Source organism: Nasonia vitripennis, chromosome 3, assembly GCF_009193385.2.
Source record: "Nasonia vitripennis strain AsymCx chromosome 3, Nvit_psr_1.1, whole genome shotgun sequence".
In the NCBI taxonomy this organism is placed as follows: Eukaryota; Metazoa; Arthropoda; class Insecta; order Hymenoptera; family Pteromalidae; genus Nasonia; species Nasonia vitripennis.
Genome location: NC_045759.1, coordinates 19,325,146 through 19,345,804, shown reverse-complemented (window position 1 = coordinate 19,345,804; position 20,659 = coordinate 19,325,146). Strand labels below are relative to the sequence as shown.

At 40.6% G+C, this 20,659-nt stretch overlaps 5 protein-coding genes across 8 annotated transcripts; 2 read left to right on the top strand and 3 right to left on the bottom strand.

The window, feature by feature from the left end:
- Positions 1–766: 766 nt before the first annotated feature.
- On the bottom strand, positions 767–5,470 carry LOC100118656 (DNA-directed RNA polymerase III subunit RPC1). The gene is made up of 2 exons (XM_008207127.3): positions 5,290–5,470; positions 767–5,203 (listed from the first exon to the last, which is right to left on the bottom strand). Exon 2 carries the CDS (start codon positions 5,054–5,056, stop codon positions 905–907), a length of 4,152 nt encoding a protein of 1,383 aa, XP_008205349.2. The 5' UTR covers positions 5,057–5,203; positions 5,290–5,470; the 3' UTR covers positions 767–904.
- Positions 5,471–5,608: 138 nt separating this feature from the next.
- On the top strand, positions 5,609–8,338 carry LOC100118618 (ubiA prenyltransferase domain-containing protein 1 homolog). The gene is made up of 2 exons (XM_001602494.6): positions 5,609–6,296; positions 6,388–8,338. Exon 2 carries the CDS (start codon positions 6,399–6,401, stop codon positions 7,392–7,394), a length of 996 nt encoding a protein of 331 aa, XP_001602544.1. The 5' UTR covers positions 5,609–6,296; positions 6,388–6,398; the 3' UTR covers positions 7,395–8,338.
- A 215-nt stretch (positions 8,339–8,553) lies between these two features.
- Positions 8,554–10,843, bottom strand: LOC100118581 (mRNA cap guanine-N7 methyltransferase). The gene is made up of 7 exons (XM_001602464.6): positions 10,469–10,843; positions 10,182–10,386; positions 9,865–10,106; positions 9,597–9,778; positions 9,300–9,509; positions 9,004–9,209; positions 8,554–8,930 (listed from the first exon to the last, which is right to left on the bottom strand). The coding sequence occupies exons 1-7, from the start codon at positions 10,700–10,702 to the stop codon at positions 8,851–8,853; spliced, it is 1,359 nt and encodes a 452-aa protein (XP_001602514.1). The 5' UTR covers positions 10,703–10,843; the 3' UTR covers positions 8,554–8,850.
- Positions 10,698–12,633, top strand: LOC100115292 (gametocyte-specific factor 1). Its single transcript, XM_001604730.6, has 4 exons — positions 10,698–11,245; positions 11,371–11,497; positions 11,569–11,743; positions 11,826–12,633. Exons 1-4 carry the CDS (start codon positions 11,135–11,137, stop codon positions 12,070–12,072), a joined length of 660 nt encoding a protein of 219 aa, XP_001604780.1. The 5' UTR covers positions 10,698–11,134; the 3' UTR covers positions 12,073–12,633.
- Positions 12,625–20,655, bottom strand: LOC100118546 (ubiquitin conjugation factor E4 B). Of its 4 annotated transcripts, XM_008206989.4 has the most exons (11): positions 19,877–20,262; positions 19,578–19,791; positions 18,213–18,590; positions 17,618–18,112; positions 16,724–17,215; positions 15,948–16,316; positions 15,337–15,857; positions 15,099–15,246; positions 14,319–15,005; positions 13,914–14,235; positions 12,905–13,837 (listed from the first exon to the last, which is right to left on the bottom strand). In XM_008206989.4, exons 2-11 carry the CDS (start codon positions 19,599–19,601, stop codon positions 13,773–13,775), a joined length of 3,501 nt encoding a protein of 1,166 aa, XP_008205211.1. In that variant the 5' UTR covers positions 19,602–19,791; positions 19,877–20,262; the 3' UTR covers positions 12,905–13,772. The 4 variants fall into 4 exon arrangements, with proteins under 4 accessions (XP_032453910.1, XP_016839259.1, XP_008205211.1 ...); XM_032598019.1 differs by lacking the exons at positions 19,578–19,791; positions 19,877–20,262 and adding an exon at positions 20,323–20,655 and having other exon boundaries at positions 12,625–13,837; positions 15,111–15,246; XM_016983770.3 differs by having other exon boundaries at positions 12,625–13,837; positions 15,111–15,246; positions 19,578–20,261.
- Positions 20,656–20,659: the final 4 nt, after the last annotated feature.

Genomic DNA, 20,659 nt, shown 5'->3' with positions numbered 1-20,659 from the left:
CTTTTATTTTTCATGATACCCAATTGATTATCGGATATAATATTGTGTTTAGTTATAAAAACGTAAACACGCTTATGAATGATTTTTTCAAAGATTTTGGCAATATTCGAAATTAGTGAAATTGGTCTATAATTGTTTGCTGTGTGCTTGGAGTCATTTTTATAAATCGGTATAACTTCAGCTGTTTTCAATGCATCAGGCCAAATTGATTTTTCTATACATAAATTAAAGATTTGAGCCAAAGGCACAAATATACATGTATGTACACACACACACACACACACACACACACACACACATTTATATTTATGTTGTTTAGATCATTGGGGACACATAGGATGAATTTTGTTGACTGCTGATTAGATATGCCGGAAAAAATACCAGTATTATAAGTTCTGTGGTGAATACATATTGCGAATAAAAATTTAATTCTGGCGGGCGTTTGAATCTATCAGCTGATTGCGTCATATATATACCGCAATATCACAATGTGGACAACAGCTTTGCGGCAGCTGATTGGTTGATCCTTGAATGGGAAAAAAATGTCTATACTGCCGTTTTTAAATTTCGCTTTAACTGCATCAAGGCGCTAAGTGCATATAAGATTTAAAAATAATAAAATTATGCTTTAACAACATTTAGTTATTGCAATATTTAGTAATAATCATACCAGTTACGGGTTGTTAGTTATTTCATGAATTAAAAGTTTATTTTTATGAAAAAGTTGACTGGATTGGATGGGATAATAAGAGATGTTTCTTTACAATTTATAAACAATAAAAAATATTTATTTTTTTGCATACATTTTAAGACATACACATTAGACTTAAAGCTAGATTTTAAATATACTTAATATTGATCATGTGTACATTTATTTACATAGCTTATATGCAAAAATAAACTGCTACGTAGTCATTTTCTTATGATGATTTGGAGAATCAAATAACAAAGTTCTAGTTTTGAGGGGGTCTTTCTCTGACTTGTGAAGTAACTTGAAAATTCCAGTCCCTACTGGAACTGGTATTCCCATAATGATTGATTCTGACACTCCACTGATGGCATCTTTCTGTCCATAGTAAGCTGCATCAAACAGATGGTCAGCAGTTTTTTCAAAGGAGGCCAAATTCAACACAGATTCCTTCATTTTTGCCAATCCTTGCCTTGTGATACCTAGAACTTCTCCTCTGCTGGTCATCAAGTCAGCCACAAGCATGGGATGTCTACGGTCAATACTCATACCGTGATTCTCCATTACCAACTTGATCTCAGTCATAATAGTAGCTCTGGCAGCTTCAATGCCTAAAGTCTTAAAAACTTCGATAGTGTTATTGGATGTGGTCTTAGGACCCTTGACTCCTAGTGTTGCCATTACATCACGCATATTATCACCTTCAACAAATAGCTTGTAACGAGTCTTTCCACTTGAGTCATCATTGTGTATAACTGCTCTGGAAACTGAGGCAATCCCTTTAACAATAACATTAGGGATGCTGTCTTTGAGTTGAGTTAACGTAACACTTAAATTATGTTTCTGTTTGCTTGGATAAATTGTGATAATGGAGTCTCCCTGAATCACAACATTCTTTGGATTTAACTTCAGTTTAGATGTACACAATGAATACCTGATGGAATTTACGTCAACTTCCAATTTTAAAAGCTTTACTCTGTCAATATCTATCTTCAACAGAAGGAAACAGTCATCAGGTAGATAAACTTCTTCAATGTATTCAGTAATTTCTCCCAGAGTAGTTTTTTCAATACGACCCTTCACTCTTCTAGCAAATTCAGGATCTGTGTCATTTTCTAAAGCCGCTGTAATGATGGGAGTACTGATTTTTGGGTTGGCATTGATGATTTCCTTGATACGTGGCACACCTTGTGTAATGTTCATGGAAGCTACACCAGCAAAATGGAAAGTTTTTAATGTCATCTGAGTACCTGGCTCTCCTATACTCTGTGCAGCCAAAGCACCAACTGCAGTACCTGGCTCTATTTTTGCTTTCATGTATTTTTCTTTACATGTGTGGATGAACTCGGCCAACTGAGAAACTGTCAAGCGCTCAATGTATTTGTAGACTGGTTGGTTATCATTTGATTTGATGTGTTGTCTAACTCGGGCAATTTTTATGGCAACTGCTTTCAAAAATTGTGCTAATTCTTGCTTAAACTCGTCACTTAAGCAGGCGAAATCTTCTGAATCTAAAAGAAGAGATGTTGCTTTCATAATACCAGGACCATCTAATGGATCTTCAGTGATGTGTGTGGATCTAGACTTTACGTCATCTAGGACTCGTTTGTAGTCCACAGGACAATCTTTGCCTTCCATGTAAGTTGGGTCCATGGCATCTCCACCATAGAGAACCTGAACAATGTCTCCCGTAGAATTTCTAACTGTCAAGTCGTAGTGCAAACAAAGATCTTCCAAACTCTTTACCAACCTCCTCTGCATGTATCCAGTTTCAGCTGTTTTCACAGCAGTATCTACCAGACCTTCTCTACCACCCATGGTATGAAAGAAAAATTCAGTTGGTGTCAGACCGGAGTAAAATGAATTCTCAACGAAACCTTTTGCAGCAGGAACTTTAGAGTATTTTTCAAAGTGTGGTAGTGCTCTGTCCTCGAATCCGTTGGGTACACGATGACCACTGATGGCTTGCTGTCCTACACAAGCAATCATCTGAGATATGTTGATAAAACTTCCTTTGGAGCCAGATAGAGCCATCACCAGTGGACTGTTGCTGGGATGCAGTTCCTTTAAACAGACTTTACCGGCATGGTCACGAATCACCGAAAGCTCTTTCAATATCATAGCCTCCAGAGACTCCTCTTCAGAGCAACCAGGTTGACATGGTAGTTTTCCAGCTTCCATTTTTCTAATATACTCAGTACACTTGCCATACCCATTGTTCAGCAGCTCTTGTTTCGCCCTCAACAAACTATGGCCAGGTGTCACATCACCAATGCCAATGGAAAAACCTCTGTTCATCAGAAAGTAGCTGGCAATTCTTGCTAATCTCCACATTACAAGCGCAGCAACGTCTTCTCCCCAATCACGAAGTAAAATGTAAAATATATTTTGCTTTGCTCCAGATCCTAGAGTTGATTTGTCCATTGAACCTGCTAATAGTTGAGAATTCCTGATGATAACATACGAGTCATTGATGCATAACTCTTCATTGCTCGTATAGGCTCTTCCCTTAGTCTTGAGATTAGCCTTCACAGGGCACTTCTCATTGGGCCTCAAAATTACACTAAAAATTTGTTTTCCTGTCCACATGATGGCTGGCTTGAGAATAGCAGGTTTGGGCAGAGTAATCTGCATGGTGGTGTCTTCACCAGCAAGCAAGCAACTAATTAATTGGGAAACCTGAGATTTGTTCAGAAATGTGTCCTTCTGAGTCAAGAGATAACCACCTGTAATAAAGTCCTGGGTGGCAGCGATCAGAAGTTCACCATTCCTTGGAGTCACTAAATTAGACTTATTTCCCATCAGAACCAATGCCTCTGCTCTTGCCTCCTCAGTTTGTGGCAAATGAAGATTCATTTCATCGCCGTCAAAGTCAGCATTATAAGGTGTACAGACACATTCATTAAATCTAAATGTTCTGTTCTCTAGTACTTTGGCTTTGTGAGCCATTATACTCAACTTGTGTAGAGAAGGCTGCCTGTTGAAAAGTACAACATCTCCGTCATGTAAATGCCTCTCAACTATATCGCCATACTGCAAATCTTGTGCCATCTTCTGCCTGTTACCATATCTCAAAAACCTTCTTTCTTTGTTCTTTCCAATTTCTATAAAATTAGCTCCAGGGTGCACATCCGGTCCATTTTTTACAAGGCGACGCATTAATTCTATATTACATTTGTTCACCCTCTCTGGATATGTCAATATTTTTGCCACATGTATAGGAACGCCAACTTGTTCAATTCTTAAATTCGGATCTGGGGAAATGACAGTTCTGCTGGAAAAGTCAACTCTTTTTCCTGATAAATTTCCCCTAAATCTACCTTGCTTTCCCTTCAGTCTTTGAACAAGCCCTCTGCCTGCCTTCTGAGGCTGCATACTTGGGGGAATACCTGACATTTCACTGTTTATGTAAAGGGCGACATGCAGTTGTAAAAACTCCCAGTCCTCAGTATAGTTTTGAATCTTCAAACCACGCTGTCTGTGTATCTGTATAGCTTCATTGATGAGCAAAATTTCTGAAAGCTTCATAGTTAGATTGTCTTCGTTTGTTCCAGCTTTCAAATCAGAAACTATACTTGGTCGAATAGAAATGGGTGGTACAGGTATTCTCGTCAGAATCAAATCTCTTGGCACGCTGCACTGCGGGTTCATCAATAAAAGAGGAATATCCCTCTCTGGTATACGTTCCAAAAGACCTATAACTTCTAGTGGATTTAAAATCGATATTAATCCACTTTGCAAAATAGACTCCAGTTCCTTGTTATCCTCTACAACCTTGTGATACTCCGCGAGCTTGGTCTGTACAATAGGATCGGAAGGTTTCTTATTTTTGTATTTCTCATGGACAATCTTCAAAAGACCAGCTTTCTTGACAGTGCCATTGAGTTCTCCACAGTAATGGCAAGTAGTGCACTTTTTGGCTTTCTCTAAAATCTGCTTCCTCAGTGCTTTTCTACTCAAGTAACTCAAATTAGGATTCAAAACCCTATCCAGATACATTTTCTTGTCCTTTGGATTGAGCATAACTTGCGAGCACTTCTTGCATATGCTCTGCAGGATTCCTATGGTAGATCGAAAGTAGCCAACGTGAAACACTGGCAGCTCCAGGTCCAGGTAACCGAAGTGTCCAATACACTCGTTGAGGGGCTTGTTGCAGGTGCTGCACTTGTTAGCATTGCTACAGGTGCCCAACCTGCTGTCAAGCAGACCATAGGCCAAAGGTACATGTCCATTATCCTGACTGTACAGATTTTTGGCCACCACATGCAGATGAGCCTGCTGTTTCATGTGATGCCTACTGTCTATCCCGAAGGAGACGTGCGATATCTTGCGCGCGACATCCGTCTCCCGGTACTGCTCCTTCACCATCTTTGCGGTTTTTCAGCTACGCTTGTTCTTGGCAAAACTCCGCGATTCACGGCACAATGCGATTCAAAGTCTATCTTGTTCGAGTCTTGAAAAATCGTGCATCTTGCGGAGTGATCCGGCCACACGTGGTGTCAGCAGCGACTAAACCTGAACACACATACGCACACACACACACACATATATACTCTACTGTTACGGAGCTCGAAGGAAAGAGAGCATGCGCGCATACTTACTGCACGGACGCCGGACAGAGCCTAAACGAAGATCCTCACAGTTATTCGTAGAAACGCCTTAACCTGTAATAGTACAGGATTAAATTTAATGACTGCAGTCCGCATAGGAAGAATTTTAGAAGTCAATTCAAAATTTCGTCAGATTGCACGAGACGACCGACGAAGCGGCTCACGAGTCACGAGTGTCACGACTGTGACGACTGACGCGGCTCTCAACAGTCAACTCTGCGCGCGCCGCGCTATGTTTATCTTTTATCCTTCTTGAACGGGCTCAGAGATGACGCACTGGGCGCGAAAAATGGCGAGTTGCGGTGGTGTCTTAGTGACTCTGCGGTAAAGGCACGCTAGCTGACAGCAGCACTAGCCGCAGTTTCCCAGTTGGAGAGTTGAGATAGTTCGCTGAGCGAAAGAGCCAAGCGGTGGATATTCTGCAGGCGTCGGACGCAGAATTTCCATCAGCCGTATAGGTGTTTCCTATATATACAACACGTCACCAAAGTCTGTATACCTATATAGGCAGTGGCTTCTGGCTTGGCTGGGCTAGGTGTGAGAATTGTGCATCAGCATCACAGTCACAACAACATACGCAGCACGGTCATCTGAACCAGCCGTGCGCGCAGGTTCATCGAACGCGGACCGACGTAGGTGTATACATATATAAGCACTCCTCTGGAGCAGCAGCCGAGCCGAGTGACCGCGGAGAACAACACACAGGCTGTGCTGAAGAGAGTGTGTGTGCGTGTGTGAGAGAGAGAGAGAGAGAGAGAGATATGTCTGATTATTGGGGGTAGAGCAACGTAATTAAGGGCTGATTAAGCGAGCGGAGCCTGGTCTGGAAGTGTAGGCTCAGTGATATGCGGTGCGGAGCGAGGGGATCACCTGTGGACACCACCAGAGGCATGGACCTGTGCTGCACCTAACCTCCAAGCTGCTGCGACGATCTTGACGAGCCGCCTTCCAAGAATCCCTCTTTTTCTCGATCCCCTCTGCAGCAGGACAGACCACGAGTAAGTAGCCTGCATTCGAGTATATTATACTCATCTGCATTTTTCTTGTCGTTCGGAAAATTAATCCTGCCTTTGTGTTGTTTGCGCGCAGATCCAGAGTCAATGATACCGAACGGAGTTGCGAGTGATAAAAAGGAGAAATGCCCTCCGCCAAGGACCTCCTCGCTGACGACGGGCTCCTCCTGCTCGCCTCTCATGAAGTTCTCCTCGTACGTGCTGGCGATCAGGCCGTGGTCGCTGAGCGCCTCGCTGATACCGACGTTCCTCGGCTCGGCGTTGGCCTACAAGCTGCCCGGAGCCAGCACGGGCTTTAGCCCCATCACCCTGGTCTTGACTCTCATCACGGTCGCCTGCGTTCACGGCGCCGGCAACGTCGTCAATACCTACTTCGACTACATCAAGGGAGTCGACAGTCGCAAGAGCGACGACCGGATCCTGGTGGATCAGCTGCTCTCCCAGGACGAGCTGGTATCCCTGGGAGCCTGGCTCTACGCCGCGGGATGTCTGGCCTTCGTTCTTCTGGCTACCATGTCCCCGGCCAAAATGGAGCACCTTGCTCTCGTCTACTTTGGCGGGCTCTCCTCGTCGTTCCTCTACACCGGCGGCATAGGACTCAAGTACATAGCTCTCGGCGACGTTTTGATACTTATCATTTTTGGACCGATATCCGTGCTGTTCGCCTTCATGGCGCAGACCGGCTACATTGAGTGGAACACTATGTATTATGCGATTCCGCTGGCTCTCAGCACCGAGGCTATACTGCACAGCAACAATACCAGGGACCTCGAGAGTGACAAGCAGGCGGGCATTGTCACACTTGCAATCCTAATTGGCTACACGGCGTCACATGTTTTATACGCGTTTTTACTTTTCGCACCGTACGTCACCTTCGTCGTTCTCGCCTGCAGATACTCGTTCTGCTTTCTGCTGCCAGTGGTGACGTTACCTCAGGCATTTCAGATAGAGAAGAGCTTTAGGAATCCCAGGACGATACAAGATGTTCCCAAGGAAACAGCCAGTCTGAATCTCTACTTGGGTGGCTTGTACATTATTGCCTGTTTGCTAATCGATCGACTTCCATACCTGCAGTCTGTTTAAACAGTTTACACAAGAGAGCAAGATGAGAGGGAATCTTTTGTCAGCGGCACAACTTCAGTGCTTAAGATTGCTTTTCTGCTGCAACTAGAGCAGCTGCAGAGAATTGCATTGAAAAATGATTTTGAGCATCATCAACCTGTACTGTACTTCATCCTCATGAGAAACACATTTCCGAAAAAGCATCAACAACTTTATCGAATAAATAAATAAATATATATATATATATATATATATATATATATATATACTTATATATCTGAGCACTCAAGACTGGAGTTTGAGGTGTAATTTTTGTATAGTAAGAGTAATCAACGATTTATATTACTTTTGTTCAAAGTATACGTTGTTTGCTAGATCCAATTCTGAAAGCTGTTTCTGGAGCTTAATTGGAGCTAGAAAACGCTGCAGAGCCAATGTCACCAGCTGTATATTACAGTTTTTACTTAGCGTTATTAAAAACGCGTTTAAGATCCCTCGATGGAATTGTAAATTCTAAAGATTTTAAAGACTCATTCTCACTCTTTATTCGTGTCAGCGTTAATACGGTTCCTTTTTACGACGAGGGCGGCGATTGTTTGATAAATCTTTTCTTAAGAGTAATTGTCTTATATAAGCTGCATACAAATTGTATTTACGTAATGTTAAAAGAATTGTTTAATATCTTAAGAGTGACTGCATGCGACAAGTACACAAGGCATACGACGTAACGTGTTTTAGCGCGTTTGTTAGATATTTATTACATATATCGATATGATTTATCGACAACACATGCGGAATAAGACGCGGAAACTGGATCAAGGATTTACTAAGAAAATTTTGTAAAATAATGATTTTGTAAGTGTGAAGGAGACGTTATGAAAATTGCAAGAACACAGTGGTGCTTTGACTGTTATTGTTGGAAAGACGTCTTTTCCAGCAGTTTCAATAAACTTATCAAAAAAATATTTGTATTTCTAATGATTCTTATTCACCAATATAAAAAATATTTTTATTATGTTGCTAGTTTCTATAAAAAAAATGCTTGTAATAATTCCCAACAAAAAGCCTCATGTCTATTCATAAATGCATTAATCATATGTACATACATACAACGTAGGTGTAAATTTCAAGTTTATTAGAGTTGTAATATATTTTTGTAGGAGCATTAAAAAAAACAATATATTGATAAATATTTGTGTATTTGGTACTATTATTAAAAATAGTGATTTAAAAAAATAACATAAGACTTCTAAAAATCACACAGATTCATGATTCGAGCTTGATTGTGAACACGGAACACTAGCAAAAAAGACTGTCAGCAATCAAACAGTCATTCATTTGTAAATATACAATTCTATGATACAACATAATTTTTTGTACAATTTAAAAATTATTAGTAAAATCGTAGTCGAGTTCGTTGGAAATTCATCAATGCCTAAAGCAGTAAATTGTTAAATATGTTAAGGCATTTAACAGATCAAGATTTAACAAATTCAGGTTTTCCTTCAGCATTCCAGGTAGATCTTGCTTTTCGAAAAGCAAACACGGAATACAACGCTGAAAAAAACAGAGAAAATTTTAGATACTTGATCTTTAAACTAAAATGTGCATAGTATTTATAGTATCTCACTTATTGCCTCCCATTCTGACTGGGATAGAGTTCCTATCTTCCTATGTCCTGTAGAAGTTTGCATGTATTCCACTGCATGCTGATATTCTTGTGAATTTTCCGCAAGAAGTGGAGCTTCATGGTAGGGTGGGTATGTCTCTAATGCCAGCATTTTACCAAGAAGAGTTTTTCCATCTTCTTTCCTTCTCTCATAGAATTCGTCAAATCTGCGCAGTGAAAATATGTTTAGAAATTAATAAATTGTTTGATATATCCAAAATCAGTATTTGTGTTGTATACAATAAAATAGCATTTACCGTTCAAACATTATCAATTCTAGGCCAAACTTCCAAGCTAACTTTATAAAAGTTGGTAAATGAACAAGAAACTCTGGACAGTTAACTACACCTTCTAAATGAAAAACATACTTTGCCCCAAATAATGGTGGGTTGGTTTTATCACATGAAAATTCAACACTGTAAATTTCATTTCCAAACTTATTACCATCAGCTTTCTGCCATCGAGAACTGCAAATTATATGATAAAAAACAAACATTATGCACGCTGTTTAAATATTGAGAGTATAATGTTTGGGGATCATTAATTAAACTTACACCAGTTCATATGCATTGGGTATTGTTCCGATGAAATAACCTCCTGGCCTTAAACTTTCACTTGCATTTTTAAACATGCATTCTGCTTGAGGCAGAGTCTCAAAACTATAGTGAAAAGCAAACTGACAACTAACAAGGTCCAACTGCATACTAGCATCTTTGTACTTTTCCCGTAGACGAACCTGCCAGGAGAAGAAAAACTCGGTTAACTTGGAATATAGACAGTATTGCGCTATAAGTCTATTTTAAAGCCTAGTTTTTAGCTAACCTTAGTACAGTCGTATGCCAAGAATTCTGCACCAAAGAGTGGAGGGTATCTCTTGCCACCCATATCTTTGTAACGATTTCGACATTGCTCCACAGATACTTCTGCAATGTCCGCACATATCAGGTAGCTAATGTTACCCTTTCTCCATTTTAGCAGGTCACCACCTTTGCCACAGCACATATCCAATACTCTTAATGGCTCACCATGACTCTTTCCTTGCCTGACTTTCTCTAAATACTCGTCTGCGAGGTAAATAAACAACAAACGTAAAATATAACAAAAGAGACTTATGCCTTTTTATCATCTTTATTACTTACTTATGAGCATGCTCTTAACCCAATTATTGAAATTTCTCATGTAAACTATACGACTTTTATTCCTCTCAGCGAGTCCCTTCTCCTCCAGTGTGTTATAATGATTTGCAACCAAGTTGGCATGATCGGTAGACTTTTCAGAGTCATCCTTCTTTTCTGGCTCCCTGCTGGAGCTTGACGTTGACAAATCCGAAGGAAGATTGTAAAACTAAATTCAAACAAATCATGGTTAATAAGCAAGTCTTACTAATAATACCACGCTAATGTATACAGTTTGCAAATTTATTTACCTGTGAGGATTCATCAGTGTCAGACTTCCGTTTAATCTTACTCGGAGGGCTCTCTTCGTCTTCGTTTAGTTTTCTTGTTAGTTTCGGGTCACTTGTCGCTGGTTCTGCATCATTATTCTGTTCGTCTTTTGCGGCTTCATCCTGCTGCTGCGGACTGTCGCACGCTGACGAACTCAACTTGTTTTGTTCGTTAATTTCATCGTTAACTTCATCGTTCATTTCTTGAGTAGACATGACGATTCCGAGACGCTTTCAAAGCTTGGGATACCGCTGCACAGTGCGTGTGGCGTGTGTACAGTCTGTACTCTGTATGCCAAAGAGCGTGTGAATGCGAGAGAAGAGCGCAACATAGCAAGTATATTCCGTGGAAAGCGTTACCTGACGATTATAGTTTCGTCCAGTGGCGCTGTCGTCGTTTAACCAAACACACATGCACACACACACACACACACACACATATTGTTTATCTTGCGCTCGCACGATCGCGCCTCAGTCTTTGTTTGGGATGATCCGGTCAAATTTCCGTAATCCGCGCAAGGTTGCAGATTTTTAATCTGACTTCGATGTGCTATACCTATAAGTATACAAATACACGTACATACATAAGAATATTCATCGTGGATCAAGTAGATAGAAGCTAAGAAGATTTGATTAATTCAAGCAGACATGTCTTTTAACGTGAGATTGGAAGTGGATCCAGTAATAATCTGTCCTTACGACAGCAATCACAGAATCGCGCGATCGAGAATTCAGAGGCACCTAGTCAAATGCGAAAAGGTACAACTTTTGTAGCTATATAATATAATAATGCCTAAGTATAAGTACTTCCTTTGTTGCGATTGTCTTTGTGCGCGGACATTGCGTTTTTCCCCCTATCAAGAGCGACGCGTTTTGTTTTTTAGAATTATCCACCGGATTACAAACAACAATGCCCTTACGATGCTTCTCACCGGGTCTTCGAACACGAGATGATCGAACACGTCACAAATTGCCCGATGAAGTTGTCGAATCCGATCGACGCTGCTGCCGGTATCGTTTTTCATTAATTTTCTTTTTTCTTCTTCCAAGCTCGGATAAATAATAACAATTTATATGCACAGCTTCAAGCATTATGAGATTACCAGAAACAGACACTGAATTAGAAAGTCAAATGGAAAGTGATGAAGTTTGGGATGAAGGTCCTGAAGCTGCAACTAGAACCAATCCATACAATGAACCCATTTCTTTTGAAACTGTGAATCTTAAACAATATGCAACTATTTCTGCTCCTAGAGGGTACAAGGCGTTTTTTCACATTACTTGCGGTTGAATTATAATTGATGATTTTGTAATTTGTAAAAATGTACTATTTTTTTAGAAATGCTATGATAGCAAAAAAATTTCATTCCAAATTAAGACGTCCATTCGGTTATTCTGAGTCCATGTTGTTGGACATGAGTACTACGACGAGCTGTCAGGAAACTGATGATGATACAGAATCAGTCACAAGTGAAATGGGAGTTGGAAGAGGACAGACTTTTTTTCAAACCAATCGAGGACAGTATGCCAGGGGTCGTGCTGGCAGATCTTATGGAAGGGGATTTAGGGGTAGATTATTGCATTAGTTAAAATCACTTTAAAAATACCAAAAAAGACTTAGTATATATTATTTTTGTATTAGAATTCCTAGTTCAAATAGTTAAGGGTAATTTCATAATCAATGTAACAAGTTAATTTTGATTTTTCATTAATACTTTGGATTATATTCACTAATTTTTGCTTTTCTTTTATTTAATTATTCATGAGAAAATCATTCATGAATACAAGTTTTGTTAAAAAATAAATTGTACGTTTGAAATTATCTCTGTTTATTTGCCAATTACATTTTTGTTAGATTTAATTATGTACATGATTCAAAGAAAGTCTCTCAAGTTGCTATCACCGAATAGCAGCTTATTAACACAACAACAATGCGGTTACTCGCCGCCTATACCGAGATATTCGTGAGAAAATCATTCGACTAAATGCATCGGAAAAAAAATGTTCAATATTATGTAAATATTACGCGTGTAAAAGTAAGCTGCACAGAGTTACCATTACTTTTTAAGAGCGTATTTATGTTGAACATTTGCAAACATATCAATTCATAAATGTATATATCTTGATAATAAAAATGAAAAAATTAACATACGAGCCTTAGAAATTACTTACAACCAAATCGATATATAATTGATTTCGTCAATAATGCCACTTGGCAACATCAATTTGTTGAAAAAAAAATTACAAATATATCAACAAATTATTAGAAAATCCCAAGTTTTGCTAAACTTGGATGAAAAATAATCGAAATCATTATCGTTTTCTCTCGCTATCTCTCTCTGTGATATATTTAATTATTTTGATCATCTAATATCTGTCACTACGGTTTCATCAATAGGTGATTTAATGTGGCAGTGATTAGAATATCCAATATAAACTTGTATTATGAATAATTTCATACAAGTGTCTTGCAGCAGCAGCAGCAGTAACTTGTTTACATGTAGCAGTTTAATATTCACAAAAAAAACAGCAAGTTTTGTATTCTAATAAGCATTAATCTTTATGCAATCGTCTTTAAATCAAGTACAAAATTTTTATACACTAAAATTCATTTTAAAAAATGACTAATAATAATTATCAAAAAGCTGCAATATCAAGTTTCTCAGTATTGAATTATTTCCACTTTTCAAATTATACTTTTTAATAAAAATTATCTTTTTTTCTTATTCTTTTACAATAGCTCCCACATATAATAATCGAATGAAAAAGAATATACATTTCCACAAGCTTTTCTTTTTCTTTAAAAATTTTAATAACGCTTTTATTCCTTTCGTCGTAATTTTTTGTTCGCAGAACATAAATTTCGTTTTTCCAAGTACCACAAAAAACAGATCTCATTTGTAGCTATATAGATTCAATATTACCTACTACGCGCTTAACCTACTCTTAATATGTACATAATTCTAAATTTCTTTTAATATGCGGTTCGAGTAATATTGGCAGTTTGTTAGCTCAAGTCTGCATTTGTATTCTTTATCCTTATTTTGACGTATAAAAAACAGCAAATTTATGATCTTGTTTACAGCACAATCACGGAAGATCACGTGCACTAGATTTTGAATTGTTCGTGCCCTTTTCGATCAAGATGAAAAAATGCGCACTGTTCACTATTTCGCGATACTTGTGTATGTGAGTGTGTTCTATATGTATCTTGACACTGTCAATTATTCTCGAATAAACCGTTCAGTTCTGTTTTTAATTTTTTTTTCTCAAGTTAAGGACCAGTTTACATGTCGGTTGCAGTACTCTTTTGCTGCTTCCATTCTGATATCCTCGCCTTCAGCTCGTCCACTGTAAAAAAAATTGTTAGTAAATTTAAATCTTGATAACTTGAAATGTGCCATTTCCTATTACACTAAAAACTTACTTGGTGCAAGCATGTCTTCACTGAGAGGTTGTCTGCTGAATGGATCGGTTGCGCTGTTCAGCAAATGCCTTATGATAACGTCCTTATCCATGATGATACCTGAGGGCAACTTGACTGGTTCCTCCATTAGTGTACCCATCAGCGGGTCCTTGAATTCATCAGGTGCATCGTTATAGTCTTCCTCACGAGCTCTATTATCACTAGCAATTTGTGCTGCCTTCTCCGCGAGCGCAACAAATCGCTCGATCTCAGCCGCAGACTTGATCGCCGACCTTTCAAGCTTACCCGCTGCTTCCGCAAACAGCTCTTTGGAGAATGATCTCTAAAATTTTCAAGTTCAAATTGTAGAGTACAAAATGCAGGCACTGCAATCAATCGTGTATTGTCTAATTGTTTATATCTTACCTCATCGCTAGCCAAGGCAGCCGCGAACTTATGGCAGTCGAGATGCAAATATATATCAACAATGTGCCCAAGCAGCGCTCTCGGCTCCCATCCGTACTTCTGCGGTTTTCTCACTTTCAGATTTTTGCACTTAGGTCCACACAATTGTTGTAAATTAAAATTCAGCATAGCGCTCAGTCTGCCAGCGAGTTCTGGTCGCAGGAACGGTTCGGTGATCTGTATAGTTAGATAATGGAACATGGCTACAGTCTCCTTGGCAAGGGTTAGATATGATCTGGCCTGCCGCTCGTCCGTAGCTAGCTGTCTTGTGCGTGACTGCTGCTGCTCCTGTGGCAGAGCAGCCCACGCTGTTTGGTCCGACATCAACTCCTGCACCTCGTGGATCCGTTTGAGCGACTCGAGCGACTCGTCGAGTAGGAAGGTCGTGTCATTCATCAGCATGTTAATGAACTTCACAAACTGCTTGCCATTCGAACTTTCGCGGATTATCGACGCTTGGTGAACCGGACTTTCCCACATAGACTTGAGAATAAGTGATATGTGGTAGCGTATGAAGAATTTGTCGTAGAACTCGGAGGAAGATCCCGTGGTCTCCACATCTGTGTAGAACTTCATCAGGTTTGATGCGAGCAGGAGACTTGAGAGTGGGTGCGCCATGACTTGTTTGTGTAAATTCTCCGCTCTTCCCTGTAAAGGAGAATTAGAAAGGATTTAGTTATTACCTATAGCAAATACATTTTGATGGCTTATTCTACTCTAGGTTTCATACTCTGAACCTACTTGGACACTTGCATTTATTACGAATAAAACTTCAATCAGTTTGGCTATTAGGTAAGGATTCCTTATACAGTCTTGAGCACAGATTAGAACGAGCAGCCATGTGATGAGAACGGTATCGACATTATTTACCACAACACCCGGGCAAAACCTGCAAAAAAAAATAAGTCATCAATTTTTCCAAAAAATATTCCATTTTCGTATTTTAATGGGTTAAACAATCATCTTATCATCAACTTACTGGAGCGTGAACATTAAAAATTCGGCGATATCCTCAATGTACCACTCAGGCAGGGCAGTGAAGATTTTCGGCGTCTCGGAGCGGCAGCTCAGTATATTGGACAGATTGTGGTCGTAGGCCAGATCATTGACGTTTTCTACGCCAGTGAGTAGCCTCAAAAGCACCTCAGCCACGGATGTGTAGAAGTGAAGACAGCGCCTCAGCATCACCGGGTCGATGAGGCCTGCATCAGCGCATACCTTAGACTTGCCTAGTCGTTTCAACTGATGCTTCCAGCGCTTGATCAGTTCCTTGTTCTGCATCGCGTGCATTGTATCCTTCCATTGGGCTTCAGTCGACTGAAGCTCATCGAGCATCTTCTGTAGATCACGCAAAGTTCGCAGCTTCTTTTGATACTTTTGCAGCGCCGGGATCAGTGCTATGTGATGGCAGTGAAGCGTTAGGAACCAGCACTGCGTAGGGAATTTAGCCTTGGACCACGTGTGGCCTTCTTTCACTAGGTCTTCCTGCCATTGAGTCACCTTTATGACACAAAAAAAAAAGAATTTTAAATGCGTTTCTTTGCTAATAAAAATATATAATAAACCGTTTGTCAAATGTCTACTACTAACCTCCTGTGAAGTGAGCTTTAGCCTAGTATCGTCTTTAATATTCACGAGAGAGTCAGGGTGAAACGGATAAAGAGGGTCAATGGTGTCGAGTTTGACCTTGACAGAGAGCATTTGCAGGATCGACAGCAGATTCAGACTGAATCCATCACTAGCTAGCGTAAACTCTTCGGTTTGGATTTGCGTGCGCTTCTCGTTGTGTCGGAGTAAAGCTGCAAGATAACCGAGGGTCGACTCGCGACACGTGTTACTTGCTAGTACCGCGTGCACAATTTTATGCAGCGAGACTCGAACGCTGTCTAGTTCTCTTTGCAAGGTAACAATCATTGACTTGTCATTTGATGTGTTGCCACTGAAAAATTTCTCGGCCACCTAAAATTTTACATCAATTAAACTTACAATTTTTAATAATATAATAAAATATATTAAGAGTCAGAAAATAGTGGGTATTGGATACTAGAGACGAAGACATTATTTAGAATTATAGCACTATTAGAGAACAAAACTTTGTGAATTACATAAATTTTTTACGTGAATTTCACAAAAGGTGTTTTAGCAAAGCATATTTAATGGCAGTCATTATAATTTAATGCTCTAGACGCTTGATAAACGAAATTCACGCTCAAAACTAGTTTTCATTTGTGCAATATAATTTGCAGTTTTCAAACACTTATGATACTTTAAAATCGCATTTCCTTTCCCTTTAGCAAAAAAAAACAAACAAACAAACAAAAACCTGAATGATTCTAACTTAAAATCAGAAAGTTTCTAAAAATTACCTTGGGATGTTCCTCTGCAAATATAGAAACGGACAAGAATGGTCCCAAGAAGGATGTTCTTGCAAGCTCTCTGCCTATAGCCGGTGTTACTACCTCCGGCAAAAATTGCTTCTGTCCCGTTATCAACCTACAAACAGGCCTTATATTGCCACTAAGTCCACAACGTATTTCAACAAGCTCCTCCAAAGCTTCAATAGGTCGCCTATGGGTATTTCCAACAAGGCTGGCGCTCTGCATGGCCAGGTAGAGGCTTTGCAAAAGTGGCGAAAAGATGCGATTAAAGGCCTCGGCGTTGGTCTGCGTACGCGCGACGAGCTCGTGCAGAAATCCTCTTGGAAGATTCTGCGATAAAACGAACGGCAGCAGTGGGGACTTGCAGGCCTCTGACGCCTGGCAGCCGGGAATGATTCCCTGAAGAAGTAAGCTCGTGTGCTGTATACATTGAGCTCGCAAGTTTGACAGCACTTCCGAAAGTGGTGGTATACTTGATCTCTGTAAAAAAGTGAAAATTAATTTTTGTTTCGATTCGTCGACCATTTGCCAGGTGTTAATTCATTGGCACCAACATCATTTTCATTACAGGGGTTAATGACACCTGACGCGCGCATACTACGTAGTAGAACGATGGAGATTCTGTTTGGCACAACGCACAAATTCTCGTGTTTTTCAAGAGCGAGAGATTTTTAATGACGTAGTCACTGAGTTGCGCGTAGCAGCTATATATTTTGAGAGAGGGAGGCGAACCGACGTCACAAAGAAACTGGTATTTTTTTTAGACTTAGAATTTCTAATTCAACCTTTATTGTTTCTTATTACGGAATTCCATATACTGCTGCTTTTTTGCTTTAAAAATGAAATGTATGATACAAAATTTAAACTTTGGTAAGTACAAACCTTTGGATGATTCCTCTCCTCAACAGCGACACGCGCATAGCAATCAAGCAAATAAATCAAACTTTTGCACTGTGTCGTCGACTGATTCGGACTAGGTGCACTTGTACTGCTACTTGGATTCGTTGGTACGCTCGTTGTTGTCGTTGTGGTAGCCGCAGTCGTTGCGGTTGCAATCGGTGTCGGCGTATTCGTCTGCACCGGACTAAGCATTGGACTGCAGGCTTGACTGGTGGGACTGTCCTGACAGTCGAGCGACGTATCAACAGCAATATCCTTGAGCGGGTCCTCGCCATTTGCGATTTTAAAGAGGACCTCCATTATTGCCTGACTCGAGAGATCCTGCAGGTCGAGACAGTTATACGTGGAGACAATTTCTGCGGTTTCCGGAAGGTATATCGTTCCCTCCGTCGATTTTCTCCATGAAACCTGGAGCACTCGTGAAATCACCGCATATACTTGCTCGAGCGTTACATCGGCTGTACTCGAACTTGTTGTCTAAAATAAAACGACATTTACTGGTTATTTTTTGCATCATAAACACACAAGATTTCTCTTGCTCAAAAATCATTTTGGAGCAGGTAAGCTGGTAACTTACCCTGGATCTGGGTGTAACCTCTTTGCGGTCAGAGTCTTCTACTTCCATATTCTCTATGCCAGAATCAACATCAACACCTGAATTAAACTGCTTCTCACAGCTGCTATCTTCTACTTCCATAGCAGCCTCTTTGTCAGTAAGCAGTTGAATTTGTGTAGGTTCTAAAGATGGTGAGCGTGAAACAGGAGGTCTGCAAGGTGCAACTGCTGGTGCAAGAATTGGTGGCAGTGTCAAATTTGAAGAGCCTGGTGGCTGTCTACCATACAGCTTGACTCCTTGGTCCATTGGAGGCTCATCCAGTGGTCGAATCTGCACTGGCACATTATTACTGGCAGGTGGGTCTGCGCTACCCAACCGTGCTAACCGCCGACGCCTTATCTGGAAAGAAAATAATTACTCATGTACTTTATTCTTTCTTTTGAACGAGCTTTACAATTTTTTCTATACAAATTGGTTATCGAAAAATATGCAGCAACCAATGAGACTATATCAGTTCTAGATGCTAGTATTGGCACACATATAGCTGAGAATGCCACCTGTTATAAAATGGGCCACAAAAACTTGGCCAAGTCTCTCCACCTCTCTCGCTGTCTTGCTCAGCTACAATCAAGAGCTTGAATTAAAATATAACTCTGCTATGAAAAGACTAAGACCATCTTCCAATCAACTGATTGAAATTTAGAGTTAGGTAATCACATCGATCAAACTCTAGAGAATCTTGTTTTACTAACAAATGGAGGGGAAAAAGAAAACAAGCATGGCACAATGACAGTGCTCTTTCTTCCTTGCATGCTCTGTTGCAAACAAAAGAGAGAAAAGTTGCCAATCTTGGTGGTTGCTGGCAGCCTTGAAAAATGCTCCGAACGCAGGCAAACAAAGTGAGAAATACGAGTTCTTCGCTCTTGCAAGGGATGCTATTTTTAAATGACGCACAAAGCCAGTGCATACTCCAACCCATCAATCTCTTCACCACCTACAACTCATAAATTAAAAAAAACTCCGAAATACGCGTTTTCGTAACAAAACGTTGAAAAAATTCAAAAGCTTATTCCGCGAGCATCATCAGCATAATGACAAAGCAGTTAAAGGGACTCTCCCTGGCGGCGGCGCTCGCCACCTCCAGCATGCGAGAATATATAACTATCTGTTTTCTCGAATCTTTGAAAACACAAAGGACCCTCGCGCTATCATCAACGTCAGCGCCCATCTCTCTCTCTCTCTCTCTCTCTTTCTCCCTCTCAATCTCGCTCCAGAACGAGAGAGGAAGAGAGAGGGAGATGAAGAAAACGTAACGCAACGATCGGGAAACTTGCTCGACAACAAAAACTTGGGAAAAAATTCGGAAAAAAATATGTAAAAACGTACCTCCTCGGGATTGAGTTCGCTCATGTCTACTTCGTCCTGCTGGTCCGAGGATGACTGTAGGACGACGTCGACGACGATCAGACGGTGACAGGCTCTTCACTCGCCAGCTCTCCTCTACCTCCTTTTTTTCTCGTCGTGTAACTCCGCTGCTGCTGCTGCTGCTGCTTTCTCTCTCGACGCTGCGTCGCGCGATCGTGTCGTGGATGTTATCGGACTGTACGAACGAAAGACAGAGAGGGAGAGAGAGAACGCGGACTGTACTGTATATGCGTCTATATACGTATATTATATATACGTACACTCGTGTCCGTGTGCGTGAGCGCGTATCGGTACACAAACGCAAGGTAATATGGGTTTCCGCACACTGCTAATATACACTCGAAAGAGAGAGAGAGAGAGAGAGAGAGAGAGAGAGAGAGAGAGGGAGGGAGAGAGAAAAGAGAAAGAGAGATGCAAGACGCTGCAGAACTTCTACATTTGACAAACTGCTAGCTGATCTCGGTCTTTACGCTGCTAGCTGTAGAATCGAACTGAGAGATTCTTGTCTCGATTGAGCCTCGGCTCGGCCCCCGCTTGCAGTATTACTTCCCTTTCCCTATGGCCTATGCGCGCACCTATAGCGTGCTATTCGTTCTCTTCCTTCAAAACAGCTGAGCAACTCTCTAGCGCTGCTGCGACTCGACGTGTGCATTTATACACCTAATGCGCTGGGCGCAGACTCGTAGAGTATGTACTATATGCGTACCTATATGCATGGGGGACGTTTAATTCCTCTGATGCGGATGGTTATGCACTCTTTGACAGCGTCGGTACTGATATAGACGTTACGATACGACGTCGCTTGACAATAATAAACTAACGCCGCATTCTGCGGTCTAAAATGCGGCTTTGCTATCTCGGTGGCTATCGGGTTTTTTGTTATCGTTGGGAAATTGCTGAACTTTCCGCTGAGAACAAGTCGACTCCGAAATTCGAAATGCCAGTTGCACGGCGGGCCAATCAAAGCGCTCAGACTCTTCTAGACTCGCAGCAGACGTCGAAATTTCGAGAGCACTCAGCACATATTTCGACTATAGCTCGTG